General features: G+C 43.6%; 1 protein-coding gene across 6 annotated transcripts in view; it reads right to left on the bottom strand.

Moving 5' to 3' along the window:
- Window positions 1-27,504, bottom strand: part of ZNF462 (zinc finger protein 462) — a 133,815-nt gene that overhangs the window by 30,227 nt on the left and 76,084 nt on the right. For all 6 annotated transcript variants that reach the window (XR_003964055.1, XM_030292733.1, XM_030292739.1 and 3 more), the window contains exon 8: window positions 1,884-2,151. Coding sequence is in view for 5 of the 6 variants with exons in the window: in XM_030292733.1 (XP_030148593.1) it covers window positions 1,884-2,151 (268 nt within the window). In the remaining variant the exon portion in view is untranslated. The remainder of the gene's footprint in view (window positions 1-1,883; window positions 2,152-27,504) is intronic.

Raw genomic sequence — 27,504 nt, 5'->3', positions numbered from 1 at the left:
TACACTTTAGTCTTCAAGATTAAAAGTTGCCTATTAAAAATATAAAACCAAAATCCCTATGAGAACATATTTCTCATCACACTCGGAAGGAGAGGGACTAGAATCAGGCTAATTGACTGGCTGTCCATGTGACTCTTCACAGGTAAGGGTGGGGAGGGCAAGTTGGCCGGGACATCATGGCGGCAGACGATCAGGTAAACCAAATACGGCTGTTGTAACAGCCTGAAGGGTGAAGGAAGGATTATCGTTGCCTTCCCCTCCATCCTCTTAAAAACTGCCGCATTTACAAAGCCTTAAATGTCTCGTAAAAATGGACGAAACCAAGAGTTTAATGGGCAAGGTCCCCTTCTTATTAATGCAAGTACTTCTCTCCAGGGAGACACGTACACCTGTCAGGGGGCCCTTGTCATCTGGGTCTTTAGCCTTTTCCCATTTCTAAGGTCACATGCATATTTATCTGAAAAACAACTGAACCAAATTAATAGCCAGAGATAGAACACATTTTCCAAAAAATCCCCCAACTAAGATGTTGGTGGAAAAGAGACTTGTTCTTCCAATTCATGTTTTTCTTTGGCCACGAAGCCCACTTTCGCCCGCCTTGTTGTCTGGGATCTATATTGAGTACTAGAGTGGCCGAAGGCTCTGGTCTTAATTGCAACAGGAAGAGACAGTAACAGCCTCTATCTGTAACATAGCACCTACTATTATATTGTTAGAATAGCTCTCCATGATACTGTAACACTTATTAGTGTTTCCTTTGTGCCAGCACTATTCTGAGTGCTTTGGATAGAATGTTCATTTATTCCTCACATGAGTCTTATAAGTTAGGTAGTATTATTATCTTTTTTTCACAGGTAAGGAACGGGAGGAACAGAGAAGCTTAGGCACTTGTCCGAAGTCACACAGCCAGTCAGTGGCAAAGCTGGGATTCAAACCCAGGCAGTCCAAGGTAACCACTTGTAACCACTAACCTCAACAGTGTTGCACAGGATGAGATTAAATCACAAGAGTCTAGATTACACCCTTGGACACACTCCATTCTTTGAGTTCGCCAATTCTGTTATACACAGGAGCAAAGGGGACTTTGGATTATCTTTTTCCAGATTGGAACCATCTCCCTAAAATTGGCTCAGTTCTAGTCTTCACAGTGCTGGAGTCTTGATTCTCTGGCTGTCTTTCAACAATATGATCTTAAGAAATACGAATCTTCTATAAGGGGAGCAGGGAAATCACAATTGCTGGGTTCTCTTGACTTTCACTTTGCTTTCAAAAACATATACATATTTTTTTCAAAGACAAATTTAAAAAAGGGAGGATAGTCCTCCGAGGGAAAAACACTCATTGCTTCATGCACTGGGCCAGAGAAATCCCTTACCGCAAACTCACACTTCCTGGGTGACCACTGGCTCTAATTTTTAAATCCGTTTGTTCTGATAGAGCTCTTCATCCCAAACCCCTTTCACAAACCCCAAAGCAGTCCTCTGGAAGTAGCCTCCTTTTGTGAAGATTGGACCTAATGCCTGTATCATCCCACGGGCAGGGCCTCCCCTGAGCTCCAAGTAGGAGAGTGTAGGGAAGAGTGTGGTGAGGGGCGGAACAGCCGCAGCCACCTTGTGTTTCGGGGCTGTTCTTCATGTCACTTACTTAAATTTTTTTTTTTTTTTTTCAGCGTTTATTTATTTTTGGGACAGAGAGAGACAGAGCATGAATGGGGGAGGGGCAGAGAGAGAGGGAGACACAGAATCGGAAACAGGCTCCAGGCTCTGAGCCATCAGCCCAGAGCCCGACGCGGGGCTCGAACTCACGGACCGCGAGATCGTGACCTGGTTGAAGTCGGACGCTTAACCGACTGCGCCACCCAGGCGCCCCTTCATGTCACTTACTTAAAGCCTGTGTAAAAGGAGCAGTCTTTGCACTTGAAGAGCTTCTTCCCGCCGTGCTTGTCCCTGTAATGGCGTCTGATGCTCTGGATGTAGCCAGAGGAGAATTCACAGAATTCGCAGTGAAGAACAGCTTCGGTTTTCTGCTCAGCACCCCCGGCGGCCCCAGAAAGAGGCACGGGGCTAACACGGCTGTTGTTCCTTGCCAGGGCAGCGGACTGGTAGTGGTTCAACTGCTGCTGAACATCTGGAGGTTCTGAGTAGGAGGAGTCTGTGGACAGACGGGGAAAACGAGACCGGACACAGAGAACACAGTAGAGGTTTGACACTTGAAAGCCCCGACATTAGTCTGGAGTATTTTTTTTTTTTTTTAAAGATGAGGACTATGATCCGTCTTTCATCTTCATTTACATCCTACAACACAGATCTGGGGAAAGGCAGGTAGGAAGAAAGCATCACTTCTTTTAATTGCACTTTGAGGGCTCACAGCATTTAAAAATAAAACTCTGAGGTTAAAGGTTTCAAAGTGAAGGAAGAAAATAAACTGTTTTTAAAAAGGAAATCGCAGCGTGGCAACAGGCTGCCAAAGTATACCTGTCCTTGCAGGGGAGAGGAATAAATGCAAGAAGGTACACAGGCATCCACATGAGAAAGGAAAGTAGTTGATGCAATATCTCCTCCTCTGGAGCCCAGAATTATTCAAGGGGGGGAAAAAAGGTCTTTAACAGAAATGCTCGAGCACATGGTACTCACAAATATAAAAATGTTTTATGCCTTCACAGTCAAATGATTTAAAATTTAAAATATAAAGATCTAATAGTGTTCTCCTGGAATGGATGTTTAAAGCTTAGTCAGCATTAAGATGGAGATTTATTCATAAATCCCATTAAAATGAAACTCCAAATAAGTTTCCCTAAAAGGTATTTTAAAGTTTGCAATTCGGAGGAAAATGTCGGGAAATGACAGGCATAAATCTTAGCCCTGAGAAGCTTCAATGGCATGTGGTGGAGAAATCTGATCTAGATGGGAGGTGGGAAAATCTCCATTTCTTAAAAAAGATAGAGAGAGAGAAAGAGAGAGAGTAAAAGAAAGGTCTTGAACCTTTTCCCAACACGCTGCTTTGAGTGTTGGGGCTACGCATTCAACACCATTGTCCCGCAGAACCTACGGCTGCCTATGACTGGCACAAATGAAGTCCATGAATACCGCACAGATGAATTTCAGTGTAACTTTCCTTGAAAAGACAACAAAGGGCTCTTTTTTTTAAGGCTTTCAAAAAGCGGGGGGCGAGGGGGGGAAGGGGATAGAAACTGTACCAGCCTCCTCCTGATTTGATGGACACTTAATTTTCCAAAGCCCGATTCCCCGAGGCAGGACGTGGAGGAATTCTGTAAAACCCGTATTGGATGAAACCAGAGTCCATCCATCCCGTCGGCCTCTTGGAGAAGAAAAACAAAAACAGAGCAGCCTCCCTTATTGTGAGGCCACCTCCTGTCTTCAAAATCCTCAAATACCTTCCCTTCTTGCTCTCCTCTCCCCCCACCTCCTCAATTTGTATTCCTCAAGATTGAGAAAAACCCCTTTGGAAATTGTAAACAAACCTGCCACACACACAAAAATAAAACAAAAGGAAACTTGAACAATACCTCCGAGCCTCCTTGGGTTCATTACCAGGTGTAAACCGAAGACAAAGGAAGAAAGGAATGACACAAGTGAATTCATTTTACCCAAGTCTTTTATCTCTGGTTTCTTTATTCCTCAGCCTTAGCTGATGAACCCACTCAGGATCACAATACCCCAATTGTCAACTTCTCATTCTTTCTTTCAATAGCAGGTTTGTTTACCATTTCATGGATTGTTCGAGATGTTTTCTATTTAAGCTCTCAAGACTAGTTTCTGCTTAAAATACACGCACAGTGAAGCACGAGGCACATTCCGCCTCTCCTGTGAACACAGGCTTGAGCTTCAGGTTGGGCATTGCCCAGCCACCATCCCGACAAGCCCATCCTTCCTCGTTTGCTCTTTGCTCTGCGGGATTGGAATTCGGTGCCCAGCAAGGCCAAAGCCAGGTCCACGGCCCGTGAGCCGTCTGCCACCTGCAAATCTACCCAGAGACCAGAAACAAACACCCCAAGGAACAGTCCGTTTCTCAAAAAGCGGCCACCAGCAACAAGACACAGCACCCAGCTCAGCAAGTCCTGCCGGTCAGCTGCTAGTCACATCAGACAGACAGACAGACCCCTGACAACGTCAATCCCTTTACAGCAGAAGTCGTAAACAGGTAAGTTTTTCCCAAGCAGATAACAGGCCACGTAAATTCATCTCCCCCTGCTTTCCACCCAGCCCAACTTAACACCTACGCTAATCTCTTAGGGAGACTCCGTCCAACGGAAGGGAGTTTCCTTTGATTTAACACATTTTTCTTGTCTCTAGGGTCTACTGCATTTTATTCCATCCATCCCAAAAAGCGAATTCTAAATTTTGACTTCAGCATATATATGTTATATGAAACTTGAAGAAATAGAAATGCAAGAAGTCGTAGGAAAAGCATTCCAAGAAAGGGAGGCTCATCGCCCTTCCGTCTTAAATGGCAAAAGGAACAGCCTCATGTATCATGCTATGAATTCCTTTTTGCCTGGCTAAAATCAGATGGACAAGTGGTTCATTTACAAAGACAGGCAAAACCTCACCGCCTATGGTGCATCTGTAGTAAAGCCTAGGTTACAACGTTTTGGGTCTCCTTAGAGCTTTACTTTCCTCTCTGGTGCCAAGATATACTATGTCTCTCATTCTCTCTCACTTGGGAGTTTGTGAATAATGTACAATTTTAGCACTTTGGGCACTAAAGTGACAAAGACGCGAGCGTGTATGATTTCACCCATCTTAAAAAAGCCCACTTGCTAACTACCTAAAATTCCAGCTTGTTCACAAGGCAGAGCCTGAAGAGCAGGAACAGGGTCGTTTTGTGCCCAGGTTAGAAAGGCAAACAGATTGTTAGTACTGAAGGGCACATCACCAAGGTTAAAAATCATCATTAAGACCGTTTTCTTCATTCCAAGCTTATGGAAAGTGAAACCACTCTGTGCTTCAGACAGCTGGGCTTGCGGTCACTGGGAAATACGGCAGCAGAACCACAGGAGTGTAAATCCAGTGGGAAACTAAACCAGGCTACGTCTTTGTCACCTGGATGGCCAGGAATACTTATGATGGAACCAATGGCAGAGATGATGCTGGTCCCTATGTTCCTGACCCAACCCGGAGATATGTAGTCTCTCAATTTAATTCTCTGACCTGTGACTCTATTTATGTGCAAAGTTTTAGAAATTACGTCATAGTGTACAGCTGTAGGTGTAAAATAAATCTAAGTCACATTAGCTATCCATTTTGTAAACTATCCATGGAAAGAATTCTATTTTGTAAAATCAGGATCAAACTAGACTTTTAGCGTGGATGGTCATGGTGCTTACAGACACGGGTTTGGAATTTATTGAACAGCCAGCAATTAATTCTCACAACGATGGTGTGCAGTGTGAGTTCTCATCCCAATTTCACCGATGAGGTAGTCGACACAGCTGGTTATACAGCTAGTAAGAGGCAGAGGTTGGATTTGGACAAAGATTCGTCTGACTCTAAAATCTGAGTCTTGCCCATCGGGCGTCTATATCTAATGGTGACCTCAGGTCCCACGATGCACGTCAGAAGAACGAGAAAGAACATCAGAGTGTTCCATCAACGCTAAATATGTAGCAGAGAGGAGAGAGAAAAGGTGACAGAAAAATTGAAATACTTGGGAAAATAATTTCAGAACAGATAGAAATGAAAACAGGATAGAAAATAACAGTAAACTGGATGTGAAAGGAAACACTAAAATAAGCACTTCAGAGGACATGGGGGAAAAAAATAAAGCAACATTCGTTGAAAAGAAAAAGAATCTCCAAACCTTCAAGACGTTTTATAGAAACAAAACACTGCGATCACACAGGAGGCAATTCTACAAGCAGGTGGCACAGGAGAGCACTGCAAATACCCAGATGGGAAACCAGCCAGCCCAAATGTCATGCTTTCATTAGATGCTTGATAAACTGCCCCCAAATAATAATGCTCTGAAATTCCTCAGGTGGGATGTGCCTGGAAAAAGAAATGTACATGGGTGGGAGACGGGTACTTTCCGGGGCTTCTGGGACAGGATTTCAAACCAGGGAGGGGGTGGGGTTCCAGATGAAACCTCTCGCCCCTCTCACATAGCCATGTTCTTGGAGAAACGGAAGATTTCTTCTTGCCATACTCCAGCTCCCACAATGCCAGCCAAACCCAGGTGACTATCAGTTCGAGAGGTTTTTTTTTTTTTTTTTCCTTGTTTTTTCTCCGGAAATTAGCCAGCACAGAAACGATCACAAAAAACGTAATTTTATAAGGGCAGATGACAAACGAGTCAACTCTGGGAGTGGAATGAAGCTTTCTTGAATATTCTGATGCTCCCCACATTTGGTCAGCACCCTGTCAGTGCCAGGCTGTGTGCTGGCTCTAGGGACTCAAAGCCAAGGAAGACACAAGGGGCCCCTTTCCAGAGCTCAGGTGTAGCAGGGGAGGGAGCAGAGCTGTTGTGACAACACAGGTCTTCACGTCTTGCAAGCTCACCCCATTGACTGAAGGAACAAAAGAGGCAAGGAGAACAAATGCACAGTAATGGGAGAATTTAACTATTCCAAGATTAAGGGAGACACAAGGAAGAGTAAGAATCAATTGGGCAGTAAATTGTAGGAGCCGCGGAGGACAGCCCCCTTATGCACTGAGCGATCCAAAAAGGAAGCTGTACAGGACGATCAATTCTCAATTTTCTGCAGCTCCACAGAGAGGAAGTGAGTGAAGGTGAAAAAGTCACAGAAGAATCTTGGTGCCAGCAACGACATTTAATTACATTTGAGCTAGATTCTCATGCAGACTTTGGGAGGCAGGCTCTTTGGTCAGTGCAAACCGAGTACCAGGAGAAAATAAAAGACAAAGGATTTTAGAGAAGCAAACTGTAGAGGGGGTCGGGGGGCAAGTGATTAAATTATATCCATTTGTCCGCAAATATATACTGTACATCAAAATCAACAGGAGACTCCGTTCTGGGGCAGTAGGACTGGGTTCCTGCCCTCAAGCGGCTCCCGGATAGACATGTAAATAACTGTGATTCCGTGCAAAAAATAAACGTCTTCATAGAGGCATCCACAAAGAACTAGTGGAGAAAAAGCAAAATCAGTATGCAGTGACTGATGAAATGTGGGTCTCGGAGAGACGAGGGGAATGTGAAGAGAAACTTGAATGTCCTTTAATAACTAGTATTAGTGTGTTCATTAATGAAATCACCACTAGACATGAAGACGCTGGAATGTTCAATTCACCAACACTTCCACCTCAAGTCATAAATAGAAATGAAGTAACTACATTCTTATCACCATGAGAAAAAGCGACATGGGGCACCCGAGTGGCTCAGTGGGTTAAACGTCTGACTCTTGGTTTCAGCTCAAGACATGATCTCACGGTTCATGCGATCAAGCCCCGTGTCGGGCTCTGGGCTGACAGTGTGGAGCCCGCTAGGGATTTTCTCTCTCCTTCTCTCTCTCTGCCCCTCCCCAACCTATGCTCTTTCTCTCTCTCTCTCTCTCTCAAAATAAATAAACTCAAAAAAAACTGTAAAAAAAAAAAAAAGAGAAAAAAAAACTGACTTAATTCCAACAGGGAAAAGGAACGAAGATCAGAGGATGGGTTTGAACAGAAAAATACGTACACCCAAGAGTGGGGTACACTGCGTGAGGGAGAATTTAAAATCTTCTAACATAGCACAGAAAGTTCAAACTAATGCACGAATAGTAGTTTTCTTTAGAAAAGCAGGCGATTGAGCAGCTCAGGTTTGGTACAAAAGGAAACAGAAATAGAATATTACCTGTGGATAATTTAACCACAAATATTGTAAATATCCAAAGTATGGAGGGGGTGTGGGTGAGACCCAAATATGCTGGAAATACAGCCCGCTATTTCCAGCCAAGAAATCACAGAAAATTGGAGAAGGGCACACTAACAATGATGAGGGCAGTTAAAGACCTACTTGAGTGAACAGCCAGGAAACTTTTGGAATGCCATGCAATTTCTACCACCCCACTGCTAATAAACTTGAGCCTGGGGACAAAAATAGTCCAAGTGTGTTCACCTGGGTGCTAGTGACCCAGGTATCTGGGTGGGGAGAGAGAACCCTGCTGCGATGGGAAACCCAGCTGAGCTTTGAGTTGATTTGAGTCTTCACCTAAAGCTGAAAAAAAATTCGGACTCCTTAAACCCAACATGCTGAAGACTGACTTCCTCTCTGCCCACACTTCCCTTATGAGCCCTTGCCCACATGTCTGAATGTCAGTGAACAGCTCACCGGTTCGTCCAACTTCATACCGTGAGATTCTTCCTCCAAACTGCCCTGTGGCGACAGCGCTTCAGCCAAGTGCCACGTCCTGGAGACGTGTGTCATACTCGGTTCCAATCGTTTCCCCCTGTAGGTCTTCCCTTCCCATTGTCCACTCAGGTCCTCACAACGTGTGGGCGCAGCTCTCAGAGCCTATGTGGTCTTCCTTCCTCTGACGTCTGTTCTAGTTCAGCCTGCGTGCACGTCACAGATCTGTAGCATGCATCACATACGTGGCTACCATAGGAGGATGGCCCTGCGCCCAAAGGTGAAGTCTCGATTCCTTAGTGCAGTACACAGAGCTCTTCAGTTCGGCCCCAGAGCCCATTTTCAGCCTCACTTCTGGCTAGTTCCCAACTCCTTGCTCATTCTACCTATTTCATCGTTGGGAATCCTTGATCAGGGCTACTAAGTGCTCTTCCTCTTCTTTTTGGCTGGCAAACACCTACCCATCCTTCAAAGCTCAGCTGAAATGTCACCTGTTCTATGACGATTTTCCCCAACCGTCCAGATAGGAATCTGCTCTCCTCTGTGCTTCGTCAACACAGACGCATCTAGATTCCCATCCTGGTCTCATTACACTTTCACGTTCCCCCAGACTTCTTTGTACCTGTTGTATTTGTTCCTGAGCTTGTTCAATTTAATTAGTATTACTTAACATGATGAAATATGGGTATAAAGTGTCATTTCTATGAAGCTACATTGAATGCTTTGAAAAGACTTGATAAAGTCAAGTTGCTAAAAAAAAAATTTCTGTCAAATTATGTTTTGGCAGGACCAACTATAAAAGATTGAGAACATAAAAATCTAGAAGGACTCTGCTCTAAGACTGTTCCACAAATGTCTAAATTATCACTCCACTTAAAAGAAACTGAATCTGGAACTGGCACATAACACAATGTAGGTGCCTGTGGTTTATGTAAGAGAGGAACTAGGGAACTCCAATCAAAGGACCCAGACTCAGATACATAAGCTTGACCGTATGTCCCAATACTGATGAAGAAATCAATTTCTTAAGTGAAAGTAAAATGCTTAAGGCATTTTAAAAAAGATTCCCTACCTTTAGAAACTTTCAAATGTAACTGAGAAGGTGGCTATTGATTACATCAAATGAGAGTTTCTACTGCTTCAATCTATGTATTTGCCCCCAATTTTACATTAATTTAGAAAATACTTATTGAGAAGCATCTACATGCCAGGCACCTCGAAGCACTTGGGATACATCAGTGAAAAAAAACAAGGGTCCTTGTGGAACTTACATTTTAGATCGGCAAGAACGGTACCTCACGTGCTTTTACGGCCACAGAGACTCCTGGTCCTTTCATGAAGAAAGGTGTTTAGGAGAATGTTGCTGGATTGAATTTGTGGACAACTTTCCTAAATCTAGGCCTGTCTGCCTGTCTATCTATCCATCCATCCATCGCCTATCATTTTATGTTAAACAGTATGTTGTCAAGATGATACACAGATTCAAAAGTTTACTTATTTAATAATTTTTCTTGAGTTCTATCTGAATCCTTTGGAAACTCCATTTAATCCTTTTGTTTCTCAAGGTACCTGTTGTTTACTTCATGCTACTAACACAGAGCAGAACTTGGCATCCAGAAGGATACCACCAACCACAAATCATCGACGCAACTTTCCAAGCATTTCCTTTGAAGAGTCTCAAAAATGTTCTCTATGGGCCATTCCCAAAGAAAATTGTATTAGAAACTAAGCTATGGAACACAAGCCATTTCAACTCCTTCTGGATAGTGTCTAAAGGGGAACATAAATCTCCAGAGGCAGCCACGTTATTTTATTTCCTTCTTTTGATTACGCCTTGAAAATCTCCAGGCCAAGGACTCCAGCACCTCCTCGTCTTCCATCATCAGTGGAGCTCTCTGGCCTGGATGCACAAGATTATGATACAATGGCCAGGGGGACAATGGGCACTGGATGACTATATATAGGAATTCTGGGCTTGGTTGTCATGGAGGCAAATGGAAAAACAAACGTCTAATCCTGAAAATAAGGTTGAGGCCAAACTTGAAGGAAACACACTTTGAAAACTTCCTGTCATTCTGATGAGTAAAAACAAAACCTTGAAATATGATCAGGGAATAGATGAGAAAACAAACCAAACCAAAACAAAAAATTAGTCTTCAAAATGACAAAAACACAGCAAAAAACAGAGGAGGGGCAACCTTCTCTTCTTAAGACTTAGTGTCCCATCATATTTTAGTTCAGTGAAAGGGTCTCTCAAAGGCCTTATTTTACATGAAGCTTCCTGTTCTCTCTCTCTTTGGGGGGAATCCAGGCAAGTCTGATCTCAGACAAAGAAGATTCTCAGACTTGCAGCTCACCGGGCCCTATATTTGGCGACAAAATCATTTGTCTCTCTGTGGTTTTTTTCAAATGGCATCACCAGCCACCCATTCAATGAAATCAGAAGAAATCCTTGATTCGTTTCTTTTGTTCTACACGTTCAATGAGTGAGAAGCTCTGTTGGTTTGACCTCCTGAAAAGCACTTACTCTGTGATCCACTCACTGCCCCAACACCATGGCTTGTTCAGGCCCTTATGGTTGCTGACATGAACTTCCAAAATATGTTCCCATTTTCAAGTTTCTTCTCCTCCTAAGATTCCTTTCTTTTCTAAAAGCAAACATGACCATGGGATTCACCATGTCTCACAGGAAAAGGTCCAAACTCTGCTGTGGTGCTCCCGGTCTCCTGTACCTCCCCAGACCTACCTCACCCCCCACCCACCCTGCTCCCACCCTGCTTGTTGCCAGCCACCCAGAAGGTTCCTGACATTCACTGCGGGCTTTGCTCTCACAGCATCATTCAGTCTTGCAATGCCTTTCTGCTGCATTTCAGCCTTTTCAACTCACATGATCTTTCAAAACAGAACTCAATTCAAATCTGCCATCACTATAAAGGTCTTCCTTGATCTTTCTAGACATACCTATTAAAATCCCCACTAGTGCTCGTCATGTGGCATTGAAGTTAACTTATTTTACCTCCACCAAACCAGGATCTCTTTCAAAGTAGGATATCCATCCATCCATCCATCCATCCATCTATAATCCATGCATCTAGCAAGTTCATATCTTAGTTCATCTAGCAAATTCAGAACTTAGCTCATGGCCTGGCCCAAAACAGGTCCTCAATAAATGTGTTACTAAGATCCAAAGAGAGTTCAAACTGAAAAAAGTGTTCTGGAAAACCAGATTTAAAAGGAAAATCCAATTAACCAAATGTCACTCTCTCCTTGCATATTGAGGTGGATAGAGGCTTCCTATTGAAACACTGACCCACTTTTACTGAAGCAAGCCTGGGCCTTTTTAAAATTACCTGAAGAATGGCTTCTGGAACATGTGAGAATTTGAATGGCAAGAAATTCATAATCTCTGCCCATCCCAAGGAGCCAAAGGCATCATTTCTGGTCTTGACCCCAAATCTGCTATTAAGTCTAAACTTTGAAACAGATAATATCAGGATATCTGGGAAACACTTTAGTTGATTCTATATGCAACTCTCTCCTCCCTTTCTGCACCCACTGATAGGCACAGATGTTTGTAAAATGTGCAGGTGTAACTGGCACCACATATTTAAATACACCGTGACTTTTCTGTAGTCAACTGCTACAGCCATGAAAATGGAGTCCTCTACAATCCACGAGAAGGTATTCGTGGATTACTTTCACACATTTATCACTACATTCTCACTGTATAAACTGTTTTACCAATTTTTCTCCATCAGGAACGCACCCTCATCCCAGGTTATGTAGCGCACAGACGACGCATTTTGCATAAAGACTTGTGGCGGTTCAGCACAGCAGAGATGACTTCATGTTACCCAGCTAGTCAATGGAGAAACAGGAATATAACCTGGGGCTCCTGCATGCCCCAGTTTCGAAAACACGTTCTTTCTCTGCCACAGTCATTAGCAAACATTGTAGGTATTCCTTCTGCACTAAATGTTATTTGTAACTCAAAGTGTGTGTTCTTAAAAACCCTCCTGGAAGCAGGCTGGAAATTTGTAGGGAAACGAATGAATGTGTGGTGAAGGAGGCTTTTTCTAATGTTGTTTTTGGAGGAAACTCTGGGTGGCATCTGCCATTGTTAGTTGAGAAGCTCTTACAATACCAAATGCATAATTCACCTGTGACTCGTTTGAATTGTGTGATGAGGAAGTAATGTTTCCTGCTGTTCGTTTAGATGGTATGGATGTCTTTACCACACTGAAAATCCAACGAAAAGCGTGGAGTACAAAAGCCTCTATCTACATCAGTGAGTTGGCCTCAACCACAGAGAGCTTGCTAGCAACTTCGGATGGCATTGAGAGCTCACGGGCCGTGGGCAAGGCCACAGAGTTTCCTCCTCAAGACCTGCCTGGAGGGAGGATGCCTACTGACTTCAAGGAGTTGGTCACAATGGATGGCTTGCTAGGAACAGTGCCATGAGCCCGGGCAGGGAGCAAATGTAGAGATTTCTTCAAAGATTAGCTAATCAGGAGGAAAGAACACATCTGAGTATAAGCATATATATTTAGATACGTGTAGAGCTCTAAGAGATGATATGGAAATCAGGTGAGAAAGACAATGGTTTGTCAAGAATAGAATAAGCAGCCACACTTCAAAGCACAGAGTTTTGCTAAAACTGTCCCCCAGCAGCGGGAGTCTCCTAACCAACAAACCCAGTGGGCTTCTTACCCGTTTTTCCTTTTCTTTTCACCTATTCCCAAGCAGTGTAAGAAAATCCTGGCTCTGGGTGAAGCTACATTTTTAATCACCGCTAAAGCACTAGGTTCTTCCCTGAGGATAGACAGCTCTCCCACCCACTCTAAACTCACCCACAGGAATACTTCTCAGTGCTGCTGGGCTCAGCTGTAGGGCGCAAGCCTCCAAGAAGGCAGCGGGACAGGTGGGGACATCCAGGTTCACCTTCCACTGTCTCAGCCAGCTCTGTGTCTAACACCCGTCAAGGGCTTCTTACAAGGTCTCTCGCTGATCTTCACCATTACCTTATGGGACGCGAAAAGCAAGGGAGCAGCTGGAGAAGAGAGGCAACCTCTCCTCTACCCAGAGGTGCACAGAGGCCTCCTTGTAACCCTGTGGAGGTTGGTTACAGGTTAAGCAGACCTCTGCTTCCTCACCTATACAATGAAGACCATAATGCTGGCAATTCTGGGTGCTGTGCAGAGCAGGCCAGTGTGTGAAGTATAGTGTCCTGGCACACAAAAGAGTGCTTTAAGGGTCTCGGTTCCACAGCAATTACAGTCTACATCACATAATTTTGCACTGAATTGTAAATTGCCTGTTAGCAGTTAGGCAGTGGATTCTATCAATGAAAGAATTTGGTCTCCTTCACTAGACTGCAGGAAGGATCGGCATGGGTGTCTCTTACGCTGCTCTAAACAGATGTAACTGACCCTCGCCCCAGCTCCAGGCACACGGTAGGAGCTCGGCAGCTAGTTTTTGACTGATTGATTCTGGGCAAAGCCAAGCGCATGGCTACTTCTGGCAACGAGCCCCCAGCTTATCTGGTGGTGGAGATGGCTGCAGTGGGGAGGGAATTGATCGTGGGGCTTGGATTCAGCTCAAAGGCAGGGCTTGACCTGAATACCACCACAGACTCAATGATTCGCCCCATTTTGTTGGCTAACAATGCACACAGCATGGTCACAAATCAACTTGCTGCAAAAAGACTTGTCAGAGCGAATTTCATCTCCCAACTTTAGAGGCTCTCCTGGGGAGAACATGCTGGGGTCGCTTTCCTTTCAATTTTTTTTTAAGCTCACCTCCAGCTTTGAGTAGGTCCTTGGGTACCCAATTCATAGGTGTGGCAATCATCCTCATCATCAATGACCCTCTCCCAAACCATCCCACCTGATGCCACAGGCCCCGTCCTTTACTCCCCTCTCCCTCATTCTCCTTCTCTGCACAGCACTTCGATCTATCATACACATATATGCTGCCTGATGATTTGGTTTTCCCTACCAACTGTGAGGGACCTTGTCTCAAATTTCTCAGCCTGCGTGGATTTTTGGATTTACTTTCATGACTAACGAGAGCATCGAGGCTGGCTTGGGTGCCTGTGGCTCGGCTGAGCCTCGAGTGTTTGATCTGTGCCAAGAGGTAGTCCTGCCATCACACGCCCCGCATCTCAGCCTTCCGAGCGCCATGGCCGGCGCGTGGTACCATGAACATCAACACTTCTAGATCCATTCACGCAAATAACTTTTTGGGTGCCTGTGGCGTGTGAGGTAATCTGACATACTCTGGGCACCCAAAAATAAAAGGATGGCCTCTGCCTTCAGGAAAGCTGATGGTCTTGGGGGAGATGGAAAGAAAGACAGTTACAGCAGCGTATGATCAGTGCTAGGTCACTGAAGAGAGCTCAAAGATCTGTAAGGAGCACAAAGGAGGCCCCTCAGCCAGACCAGAAGGCTTCTGGAGGAAACAAGACTCAAGTTTCCAAGGATGAGTCGGAATTAGCCAAGTCAATGGAATAATGAGGAGGAGAGGCAAAAACAGGTGGAGGAGGGCATTCCAGGAAGAAGGGACAGCAAGGCCTGGAGTGTGAGGAGTCTGCGAAGGCAGGGCACTCAGCGTGACTGTGGGGCTGGGCGCAGCAGCAACGAGAGGTAAGGAATGATCTCAGAGAGAAATGTGGGGCCCAGATAACAACCTGCATGCTGAGCTTGGAATGTACTCTGAAGGCAAAGTAGACAGCCACCAGAGGATGTTAAGCAGGAACCAGGTGAGACAGAGGCTTCACATTTTTAACTTTTCTGTGTCTCTAAATTGCACCCACAGCCCCAACCAAGTCCCTCTCAGATGGGGAAGGTGGCTTGGTACAAACGCATTCCCACGGTGAGAAAAACCAACTAGCAGCACATTCCTTCTTGCTGAGAGAATCTCAGCAGCAGCCTGGGATTCCATACTTCGTTTTGTTAAGTAGAAAACACCGACGTAGTGTCTTTTCTGCTCTGGATTTTACCAGCGGGATGGAAGTGTTCATCTGAAATTCAGTTCCTACTGTTTCTACTGAATGCACCACACTTACATCTGGAATAGATTATGGCCCTACCTATGGGAGAGATAGAGAGAAACTCAATAGGCTACCTTTTCTGCTCCCTACCAACCCTTCACGTGCAAAAATATAACAAGGAAGCACAGGAAACCAAGTGATATGTCCACATGCTGGCAAACACGATAAATGTGTGGGTGTCAGCCAAGATCCTGTGGTCGGTTTTCCAAATACAGGGTCTCAGCAACATCCAAAAGGTTTCTAGATCTATATTTTACCCCTAAATTTTAATAGCCAGGTGCCAACACAATACTTTCTTGCATTCATTTAGATTCAACTCAATGGTCAAAAATATGATTTTGTAAAGTGATCAAATATTCTTCTGGATTTCTTGGCTTTATATAAATGGTTTGTTTGTTCATAACATAATAGCTGTTAACATAAAATTTAACAAATTAAATAAAATTTAATTAAATGCATTAATTTATTAAAATAAAATTTAACAAAAATTTAAGAAAACATTTATATAAAGCTAACAAAGGTTGCTTGTTATGACTAACCAACAACATGGTTATTGTCGTTTACGATAGGTATTTGCAGATACACAGATCATTGGATCTCGTATTTCCAGAGCTCTGGGGTCGTTAGGGGAGATTACTACAGCACGTACTACAAATGAGTTAGCCCCCAAAGAAAAGAGCAAATGCCCAAGGGCATTTCCGTCTGTTGTCAACAGAGTGGCTGGAAGACAACAGGGTTCTGCAGTAAGGAAAAAAAAAAATCAAATCTACATTTACTGCTTTAAACTGTTTAATGACTATCTACAGGACACGACTAAATTTCATTTTACATTTATAGGACATCTACTCTAGGAAGAAAATGGCCTTATGCCAGATGTTTAGAAAATAAAGATGAGCAGGACAAAAAGCCTGTCCCTAATGAGCTCCTTTTCTGGTAATATCATGGAGTTGGTGGCATGGACCACACATGTCCCCAAGAGAGGTAGGCCACAGCACCAGAGGACTCTGGAGGAGGAAGAGCTGCCCCATCAGGGACACCATGAAAAGCATCATAAAAGTGAAGGAATTTGCCCACAATGCTGAAGGACAAGTTGGGTGGGGACATGTGGGAACAGAGGCTGGAAGGGGTGGCTGGGGACAGGCATGGACAATGTTGAGGGTGGGAATTTTTTTTAAACAGGCTATGTAGAGCTGTTAAAGATTTTGGAGTAGGAGAATAAAGCACATGATTGAGTGCATGGTGTAGGTGAATGGAGGAGTTTACAAGGGGAGGGGGACGGGATGGCTTGGGTAAGGAGAGGGAGCGGGAAGGAGGGGTGAGAGGAAGTAAGGAGGCAGGAGACAACAGGACTTTGTGGACAGCTTAGTGGCTGATGGATCATGGGCCAAGAAGACCTGAAGACGCAGACAGGTCCGGCTGGCTACCATGAGCCCTGGCACAGGGGCAAGTCTGGGTAGAAGGTAAAGGGTTCCCTTTCAGAACTTTTGAGATGAAGGCTGTGTGAGGAGAGAGTAAGAAGCAGATGGAAAAGAGGGTCTGGAACTGAACCTGAAAGGTTAGGGCGGGAGGTGGGGGATTTTGGCCGCATCATTTAAAAAGTGAGTTAATTCCCTGTGTGTGCAAAGGGGGAGCAGCGAGGACCAGACCAAGAGGACTGAGGACCAGACCAAGGTCTGTGTTGGCAGCTGGAGGAAAAGAGGTGAAAACACAGTAAAAACAAGGTACTACCAGCGCGGCCAGAGGAGAGCCTGAAACAGACAGCAGGTCCCAAACCACGGGAGGAGAATTTCCCCGGGAGGAAGGTCAGCAGTTTTAAATGCCACGGACAAAAAAAGAAGGATGAGGCAGGAGCAAGAGGCCATGGACTTGTTTGTCTGGAGTCGTCGTCAACCTATGTCATTACCATGGTAGGGGCCAGAGTCACAAAGGCCAGGCATTCCGGATGGGGAGAGGGAAGAGAAGGTAGCAGGTGTGAACAAGGAAGGACAGACTCTTTCCCAGAGAAAACGTCACTGGAGTTAGCCAACATGAGGTCCCTGACGAGAAAGTGGTTTTAGTGAAATGCTGAAGGTAGAACGTGGATTCCATAAATTTAAGAATAAAGTGGCGAGTAAGTATAAATTGAGAATATTGGTTCTTCCAAGAGATTTGGAGGCTAAGACTGCAATTGCAGGATCAAATTGCAGAAGGTCATACACAAGAATGATTTTCATATTTCAAACAAGGAGCACTTTCCTGGGGCTCACAAAAGCTCCCCCTTTCAGACTCTCCAAGGGGAAAGTAATACATCTAAGAATTGAGGTTTAGGGAAATGGCGTGACATAGCCAACAGAGCTCTGGAATCAGACGGACATGCATCCCCGACCCCGGTCTGCCAGGTGGCGACCATGATCTTCCTTAGGCCTTTTTTCCTCCTTCTGAAAACAGGAGGGAGCTGGTGATAAAAGTTCCTGTCTCATGGGATTGTCATATGGACGAAATGAAATGAGATGTTTGTAAAGTACTCAATCAATAGACATGCAGTAAATTATAGTTATCATTAATTAAAGCTATGTACTGATTAGGGCCGGTAATTGTGATGTCTGACACTGGGACTTATCAGTGCATTTCACCAGCCCATTAGAGCATCAAGTGCTAAGGACTTTCTTGTGTGGATGGATTCGATTAAGCCCCAAAGTTCAAATAAATTTAGATCAACAGGACTCCAGATTAAACACCATATTCCAAACACTGAGTTATTTTAGACTCCTAAAGAAGCAGCTCCTGATGTAAAGAAATTTCGTTCAGTTTCTAAGGCTAAACATGATTTTTTTTTTTTTCCTGTTTTACTTTTAAAAAATCCTCATCTATCTCTGGGTGAGGACAAATGATTATAAATTGACAAGAAATCTACTTCTATTTTACTACCTTAATAATACCTAATACTCTTACAGCAACTTAAAATATGAAAGCATTTCCATATGTTGTCTCATTTGATCCTTGAAATAACCCCACAAAGGAGGCATCATCATTATTTTACACACGAGAAACAGGCTCGGAGAAGGTAAATGGTTTACCTTAGCACACTCAGCAGAGATGGAAATGGATAGGACCTTCGCCAAAGGCTGCACAGGTGGGTGTCTCATGGCCCACAGTGTGGGTGGGTTTCTGGATTGGGATCTATAGCGGCTCTCAAGCCAGACCTCAAACTTAGGGGCCCAACATCCCAGGGCAAACTGTTATTAAAGAGGGTCTATACACAGAAATGGTTTCCAAAAGATCAATTGCCCCTAATTTTCAGAAGCTCAAGTTGCTTTGCTCAGTTAAAATGAACCCAGTGATGGGGCGCCTGGGTGGCTCAGTTGGGTGAGCATCAAACTTTGGCTCAGGTCATGATCTCACGGTTTGTGGGTTCAAGCCCCCTGTCGGGCTCTGTGCTGACAGCGTGGGGCCTGGAGTCTGCTTCTGATTCTGTCTCTCCTTCTCTCTCTGCCCCTCCCCCACTTGCAGTCTGCCTCCTCCTCTCTCAAAAATAAAGAAACTAAAAAAAAAATTATTTTTGTTTTAAACTTTTTTATTACATTTATTTATTTTTGAGAGACAGAGAGAGACAAAGTGAGAGTGGGGGAGGGGCAGAGAGAGGGAGGGAGACACAGAACCCGAAGCAGGCTCCAGGCTCTGAGCTGTCAGCACAGAGCCCGACCTGGGGCTCGAACCCACAAACTGTGAGATCATGACCTGAGCCGAAGTCAGATGCCTAAGTGACTGAACCACCCAGGCGCCGCCCCCCCCCCCCAATTTTTTTTTAAATCAACCCAGCGAGGGGCACCTGGGTGCCAGTCGGTTAAGCGTCCGACTTCAGTTCAGGTCATGATCTCGCGGTCCGTGAGTTTGAGCCCCGCGTCGGGCTCTGTGCTGACAGTTTGGAGCCTGGAGCCTACTTCGGGTTCTGTGTCTCTCTCTCTCTCTCTGCCCCTTTCCCCACTCGCGCCCTGTCTCTCTGTCTCTCAAAAATAAACATTAAAAAGTTTTTTAAATGAAGCCAGTGATACAGAGAAGAGTCCCGCCCAATGTCAGTACTGCAGCACACCTCCTAAATTCCACTGAAAATAAACGGTTACGAGCTGGGAAAGAGGTTCTGTGGAACATCTGGGCGTTTCCTGAGTGTGAGTGCCTGAGGGGAGCCATGGCCACCAGAATCCCCAGGCAGAACTTGGGACAGGCTTGACGTGTCATCAAATGTCGCTGACCTGTTGGTATCATTAACCCTCATGGCCCTTCCAGACACCGGAAGCCCAGAGGCTCAAGAGCTTCTCCCCCTGGTCTGCCAAGAAGGGTCTGGTCCCGTGTCCCTTAGCACTTCTCAACTTTATATGGCTTTATGTGGCCAGCTCAAGTAGAGTCACCTCCTTTTATTGGGATTCTGATGATTAGCATGAAAACCACCAATTTGCCTGGTATGGTAGTTTTCAAAACTTCTTTCTCGTACATGGTTTTTTCTTTTGCCTTCTCTCAATTTAGAAAATGGCCAATAATTGGATGTTGTTATGTAAGTGATGAAATCACTGTATTCTACTCGTGAAACCAAAATTGCTTTGTATGTTAACTAACTAGGATTTAAACTTAAAAAAAGAAAATGGTCAATAAATACATAAATAAATAAAATCTTAATTAAGCCTGCCCTTGACCCTCACAGAGCTATCAGACCTCCATCCCATAGTTCTGAAACTCATTGCTGCTATGACAACACAAAACAGGTGAACATCTATGTTCTTAACATTCTTCCCTAGGCATAACTGTGATCTGGATAATATCCCAGAAAATTAGAAGAGGGAGAAATATAGTGAAAAGTACTATAAAGCTTTTTGTTACGCTACAGGGATAGAGGTGCATAAAAATAATGTCATAGAAAAAGTATAAGGAGAAAAAAATAAATCCATCTTTTACACTGAATTTAATGTTTTAAAGAGTTAGGTTATCCAGTATTCCACCATGTAGGTAACATAACAAAAATGCAAAAATATACTGTAATGTACTAGCAAAAAGGATCCTCTTTTATTATTAACATAACAGTATGTAGGACTTACCACTCTCACCGTGTCAGTCGGGAATTTTACTGATACTTCACTGCCTTTGATTTAGTTATCACAATGGTCTCTTCTAATGGACATGTTGGTGGCGTTACTCTTGGTGCACGCAAGGTAGAAGTGCATTTCTTCATCTTCCCCTCTCTGTATTCCTAATTAAGAACTTCCCCGTGGGCAAAATTTTAGACAACCGAAAAACAGAGTAACAGTAAAATCACAATGCACAAGTATAATCATTTGTGACTGGCATGGCTATTACCCACATAGCTGCTCCCGCCATTTGTCCACTATTAGCTTTGGGGCAGGCAAGACAGACTGAAGCTATTTGCAACTTCCAGCACAGTGGTTGTAACTCCATTCCGGTCTCTTTTACTCAAGAGAAACACTTGGAATACTTACAGGTAAATTGGTGTTGTAAAGGGATAAGTCTGAATAAGCTCAAATTTATTCTTGAAAATAAATCAGATTTGTGGTTAACAAAGATAACCTTGAAAACACATCGGAAAAGCCTAGGATTGGAACCAGGAAGACTGGCTAACATCAGAGGAAGTGGAGTGAGGGCTCTTCAGGGTTGGGGTCTGACAAACTGGACACCAGAGAAGGACAAGGGAGTTCGAGACACAGGATGCTGAAGAAAGCCCCCCTGAAATGGCTAACTTCCAGGGCCTGGGTTGGGTAGAGAGGTCAGAGAGAACTAAGCGTTTGAGATGCTGGAGGTGAAGTGCTGTGTAATGGTAAATTCAGCCACAGGGGAATGGTGGTTGAAGCTTAATCACCAAGGAGGTAAGTCTCCCTACCTGAAGAGATCAACTATTTGTCGGGTCATTATCATCAAGTCTTAGTATATTGGAATTCCAGAGCGTGATGGTCATGGCTGGAGTAAAAAGGGAAGCTGTGAACCTGGCCCAGAGTTCACTGAGGAAAGAAAAAGAACATTCCAGAAGGTAAGGAGAGAGAAATAAGCAGAGAGCAGGTGTTCGAAAAGGGACCATTAAATGAAAGAAACACATACTCTCACGAGGTGGTAGAGAGTAAGGTATATGTTCACTCTTCTTGGCCACTTAGAGGAAAGAGATTAGTCACTTTGGTTGAATAAAGTTGAAAGGGATATGGCGCTGTCAGTAGGGAGAAGGCCAAAGTTAGTTAACTGGCAGAGACAGGTTGACCAAGGAAATGTGCAGCAGTGTAGGACAGCATAGCATGGTACACATGCAGCCCGATTCCACTGGCTTTTTCCAAACATTATGTGGCACAGCTGAGCTCAGTCACTAAAATTCCCAGGCTTTTCCACATATAGACTATTGTTCTGTCGGTTGCCCTCGTGTGTGGTTCCTTCTGTGGCCCTAATTCAAACCAACAAATATTTATTGAATGGCCTGCCAAACTGCCAGGGCTCTGAAACAGTCCTTGACCTCAGAGAGCACACAGTTTAGCTGGGGAGACAGATGTGATAAGCGACAATTATAAGAATATTTGGCAAGTCTAGTACTGGAAGTGAATACGAGGGTCAGAAGCTATCCGGCATATTTTATATTTATCACCTAGCAAAATCTCATTATAGCTCATACTCAGAACAGTCTAGACAGTCTGCAATCTTGATTTTGTCATTTAACTTATGGACAACTTGCCAATATTTCAAATGTTTTAAGCCTTAGGCAGTAGGAAAAAAAAAACTTTACTTAAGAAATTTCTTAGGCAATGGACCAGCCTTAAAATTAACACAATTAGTGGATTTTTGACTGACAAAACCACAAAGGTCTTATCTAATTCTGAGAATCCCAACCTAAACACATCCCCCCCCCCATACATAATGGAAACATTTATAAGTACACAATATTTATTTTATGAAGGGGAATCACTTTTGTTTGTTTTGAGATACAGACCCTTGTATTTTAAAATATCAAGAGTCAAGCAATGATAGAACTTATCAAGTGAGAAGAAAAACATGAAAAAAACTGGTTTGTATATTATGGTCCCTATGTTTATATGCATAGAACCTATGTTTATATGCATAGAACAAACACTAGAGGACTCTACGGCAAACTGTTAATAGAGATTAATTCAGGTACTGAAACAAAAAGGCTGGCATTAAGGCTAGTATTTTACGTTCTGTATTGCCATGAAGCTATTCCTTAATTGTGAGTAGGTGTTACTTTTGTAATCAAAACGAATAATCTATGCAGGCATTTTTTTAAACTATACTTTTTCAATGTTTATTTTTGAAAGCGAGGGAGGGAGGGGGTGAGAGGGAGGGAGAGAGACAGAGACAGAGAATGAATGAGTGGGGGAGGGGCAGAGAGCAAGGGGCACAGAGGATCCAAAGCAGGCTCTGTGCTGACAGCAGAGAACTTGATACGGGGCTCCAACTAATGAACCATGAGATCATGACCTAGGCCGAAGTCAGACGCTTAACCGACTGAGCCACCCAGCTGCCTCAATCTACAGTAGGCATCTGAAAAGAGAACTAATATTCATGAGTATTTCTTTTTTTTGTTTTAAAGTGTAATTTTTTTTTAAATGTTTATTTATTTTTGAGACAGAGAGAGACAGAGCATGAACGGGGGAGGGTCAGAGAGAGAGGGAGACATAGAATCCGAAGCAGGCTCCAGGCTCTGAGCTGTCAGCACAGAGCCCGACGCGGGGCTCAAACTCATGGACTGTGAGATCATGGCCTGAGCCGAAGTCGGATGCTTAACCAACTGAGCCACCCAGGCACCCCTATTCATAAGTATTTCTAATCCACATTCATTCTCAAAGACTACAGATGCTAGCTGATTGTCCCTCTAGTTCAAAAGTACCCTCCTGCTTCCAAAGGAGCCAGAGCCCTTGCTGCTGTTGCTACTGGTCTTCCCTGTTCAGCCTGCATCTTTATTTATTTATTTATTTTTAATTTAATGTTTATTTATTTTGTGAGAGAGAGAGAGAGAGAGAGAGAGAGAGAGAGAGAGAGAGAGAGAGCATGAGCGGGGGAGGGGCAGAGAGAGAGGGAGACACAGAATCGGAAGCAGGCTCCAGGCTCTGAGCTGTCAGCACAGAGCCCGACGCAGGGCTTGAACTCACAGACCGTGAGATCATGACCTGAGCCGAAGTCGGTCACTCAACCGACTGAGCCACCCAGGCGCCCCCAGCCTGCATCTTTAATTTAAAGACCTCTTCCTGGTACTAAGTACCACTGTAGTCTGGCTCTACCTCTCCTCACCTCACCAACTGCCTTCTCAGGAACATACACCCTCCATTCTAGCCAGCCTGGTCTCTTTGTGTCCTAGGATCCCTCCTTCTGTAGGTTTCCTCACTTCTGATACTCTTCCCACCTTGAATGGACTGCCTCCTACCTGGGTAAAACTCATGTATCCTTCAAGGCCCAGCCTGAGCCCTACCTCTTCCAAGAAGCCCTCTATGACCTTTCCATTTCTTCTCTCCATGGCTAGAACTATTGAAATCCAAATGCACCATTTCCAACTTCATTCTATTCTGCGCTTCTAACTGAATGCTATCTGTATATCCAACAATTTAAGCTCTAAATATCAGTCAATAATAAAAACTTGCCTCTAGTTTCTTTTGGAAGATTTCAGGGTCTCCAAACATAGAAGAGGCGGTTGGATCTTAGCCACTCTGGATCATGTGTGGATGTGCATTTCTGCTACAAGACTCCCATGAGATGATGCAAAGATTAAGGGCACAAGCATTTTAGGACTCCTGGACTCACCATTTCGCTCCTCTGTGTATTAGTTTCCTTTTCTATACAATGAGACTAATAATTTGTACCTCTGATTCATCAGGCACATTAAATCAGATGACAAATTTGAGGCAATCAGCAGCATTTAAAGAACAAAAATCATGATTAATTTTATCACTTAGAAACTAAACAAGGGGGGCGCCTGGGTGGCGCAGTCGGTTAAGCGTCCGACTTCAGCCAGGTCACGATCTCGCGGTCCGTGAGTTCGAGCCCCGCATCAGGCTCTGGGCTGATGGCTCGGAGCCTGGAGCCTGTTTCCGATTCTGTGTCTCCCTCTCTCTCTGCCCCTCCCCCGTTCATGCTCTGTCTCTCTCTGTCCCAAAAATAAATAAAAACGTTGAAAAAAAAAAATTTAAAGAAACTAAACAAGAGACATGTAGAACCCTTTATCGCAAAACCAGAATGAATGACTTTCAAACTGGTCAAGGAGGAAAAAATAGGCAGCGATGCTTAAAAGCAAAGGACTAGATTAAGGGGTTCTTTAGAAGGCCCTGATGCTGGACTAGCTATCACTGTCGCCTTGGTGGAGGGCTCACAGCGCATGAAAATAAAAGATGACGTAAGGAGAGTGGCTTGCATGAGTCATCTAAGAATATTCTGTGTCCCTGAGGAAGCTGAAGAACCTAACCCTTGAATGACATCTAGAAGAGCAGTATACTGGTAAATAAAACCTTAGCTGGGCCCTGTACTCAAGTTCATGACTCTGAAACTGCTTGCATAGTAAAAAGCCCCTATAACAGGAAGTTATCCCTTCCTGGGCACAGACTACAAGGGACTGAATTCAGCAAAAAGCAAGCAGACCCTCCTACCTGAACCTCTCACGTCACTTTGGCCATTACTTACCTTGCCATTTTTATTTAACCACCACCACTGGGATTTTTTCCACAGGATAGTCTTTAGGATGATGAATGAGTCAAGAAAATGTGTGTATCATCTGCACACGCTTTCCTGGGCTGTACCATCAAAACTCATACAATTTATTTTTAAAAATAACTAACAGTTGTTTCTAAAAGATTATTTCTAGCATCTTCTTCCCATCTCTACACTGGGAAAAAAACATTCTTTTTCACATACTCATCTTGCTCAGGACATACCTTCTGCTGGATCCAGCAAGACTGTCCTAGGATCTCTACCTCTAAATCATGGCTCATTCTTGCTGGTTCCCCCAAATCCAATACCCTTCCCTTCTGCTTGAGTAAAATCCTCTAGTGCAGAACAATATTTGAAAGAGAGGAGAGGGCCTATAGAATCACAAGTCTCAAGAAGAGTTTGAAGGATTTTATATCAAATATAATTGGGCTAAAATATCTAGCTCCAGTTCCAGGGAAAGAAAAATTGACGCAGGCAATGAGAAGACCAGGAAAATTCTTTCTTTCCAAAAAAGACCAAGGTGAGTGGTGTTAGATGATTTGATCAACGGCAGAACATATTTTCTGCCAAAGAATAAAGCAGATTTCTTCTTTCTTTTAGTTACTTCCCACAATGTAGGTTCTAGGAGACTTAAGGTAATATCTAAGCCAACCACCAAAAGATGCAAAAATCAGATGTGGAATTATGCAGCAAACTCCAGCGTTGCTAGGAACTACCTCTGAATGAGTTCAGTAGTATATGCTTACATTTCTGATGAACAAATGTTTTTCTTGGCATGAGAAGAGGGAGATGGGTTAGTTGACTAAGTTCCCAGGACACAGAAAGCTTACACTTGAAATGTTCTTTAATCCTTGGCACATGAAACTGTGGCTAATTCAAAAAGTCACAGAAATCTCAGGCAGGTGGGTTCTCTGGGAAGGGTCTTTCACATGATACTCGACTTCGGGGTGGTGGTGATTCTGGAGGTTTCGAATTTGCCACTGACACCAAGTTCTAACAGCTTCACGTCCAAAGACTGCTGGGCGTGTAACAGAAGATACAGAATCATCTGTACCACTGCACCACTGGAGCTGCAAACCTCTAAATCTTTCTAGTAGAAATGCCATTCTTCATAAGAAGCATTAAAATAAACTCTAGATCATGTTTTAATGTAGAAAGTCTGATGTCAAAAAGGGAAGGTTAGTATTCTCTGGTCAGATAATTTTGTGACCAGCAGAACCTATTAAAAATTACGGTCAAGCCATTAAAATTATGCCTTGTATCCCATGTGCTAGAAATGGTGTAAATCTTTATGCTTCAGAATTATTCACTCTAGAGTCTCCATTTCATTATTGTCATTTTTAAAGAAACCACCTCTTCTTTCTTTCACCCCAAGAGAAATCTGATTGCAATTGGAACCTGTGTGGAAGGTCTGATGCCCTAGCAACTAATTGGATCCTCTTAAAGGTTGAATTTTATGTCTGACCTATTTAGAAATCTGAAAAGCTTCTCTTTGAAAAGCAGGCATCTCAGATCTTAATTTTTAAGTGTCAGGTATTGCCGCAGTCAAGGTTAAATGAGTTGATAGCTTGGCGCTAGACTCAACATAATTCTTAGAGAAGATTTTCTTTTAAGCTTAAATGTAATTCACGGGCTAATATTTAAAAAAATTCTATCTAATGCCCTACATTTCACATATGAAATAAAGAATATATTTAGGTCAAGTTATGTTTTAGGTGGCATCTAGGACTAGTCCACGTTAAATATAAAGGTTATAATGACATTTATTAAAGACTGGATTAATTTCATGGGTATTGCTGTAATCCCCACTCTCCTCCCCCAGTTACCTAGGGCAGAGGTCAGCGACACACTGCCCAGAAGCCAAATCTGGGCCTTCCCTGTTTTTGTACATAAAGTTTTATTGGGACACATCCAAGTCCATTTACTTACACAGTGTTTATGGTTATATGGCTCACAAAGCTGGAAATATTTTCTATCTGGCCTTTTCCAGAAAAAGTTTGCCCATCCCTGGCTTATCTATAAATTACGTAGTCTAAGTCTCATAAAAAGCATCTCTTCTAACCAATACATTGTGTTAAAATTCTGGCGGGTAAAATTTGGGGGTAGAAGAGGTTATTGACCCAGGAGTTCTGTTGGTCAGTTTCATTCTACAGCTTCTCTGGATTTGGATTTCACTGCAACTAAACACGATTTTGTTTTGCTTTGGTTTTTTGGTTTTTTTCAAAGATATGGAGAACAAGCCAGCCGCCTCCAGGGTCAACGACTGTGTACATTTGGCTCTGCTACCAGGTGACCACACTAATAACGTCACACCTCTCCAGCTCTACTACACTTGCTGTGTCCTTCTGAGAGTTAGAAAGGCTTATACTGTGTTTCAACCTTCAGTTTCCCACCTCTAGAGAAGGTGTGGTTATACAGGGAACAATGACCTGTTTAAAACACTTCATCAAGGTAGATCTTTTCCTCTCACAGAATAT

Source organism: Lynx canadensis, chromosome D4, assembly GCF_007474595.2.
Source record: "Lynx canadensis isolate LIC74 chromosome D4, mLynCan4.pri.v2, whole genome shotgun sequence".
Classification (NCBI taxonomy): domain Eukaryota; kingdom Metazoa; phylum Chordata; class Mammalia; order Carnivora; family Felidae; genus Lynx; species Lynx canadensis.
This window is presented reverse-complemented; position numbering and strand designations above follow the sequence as displayed.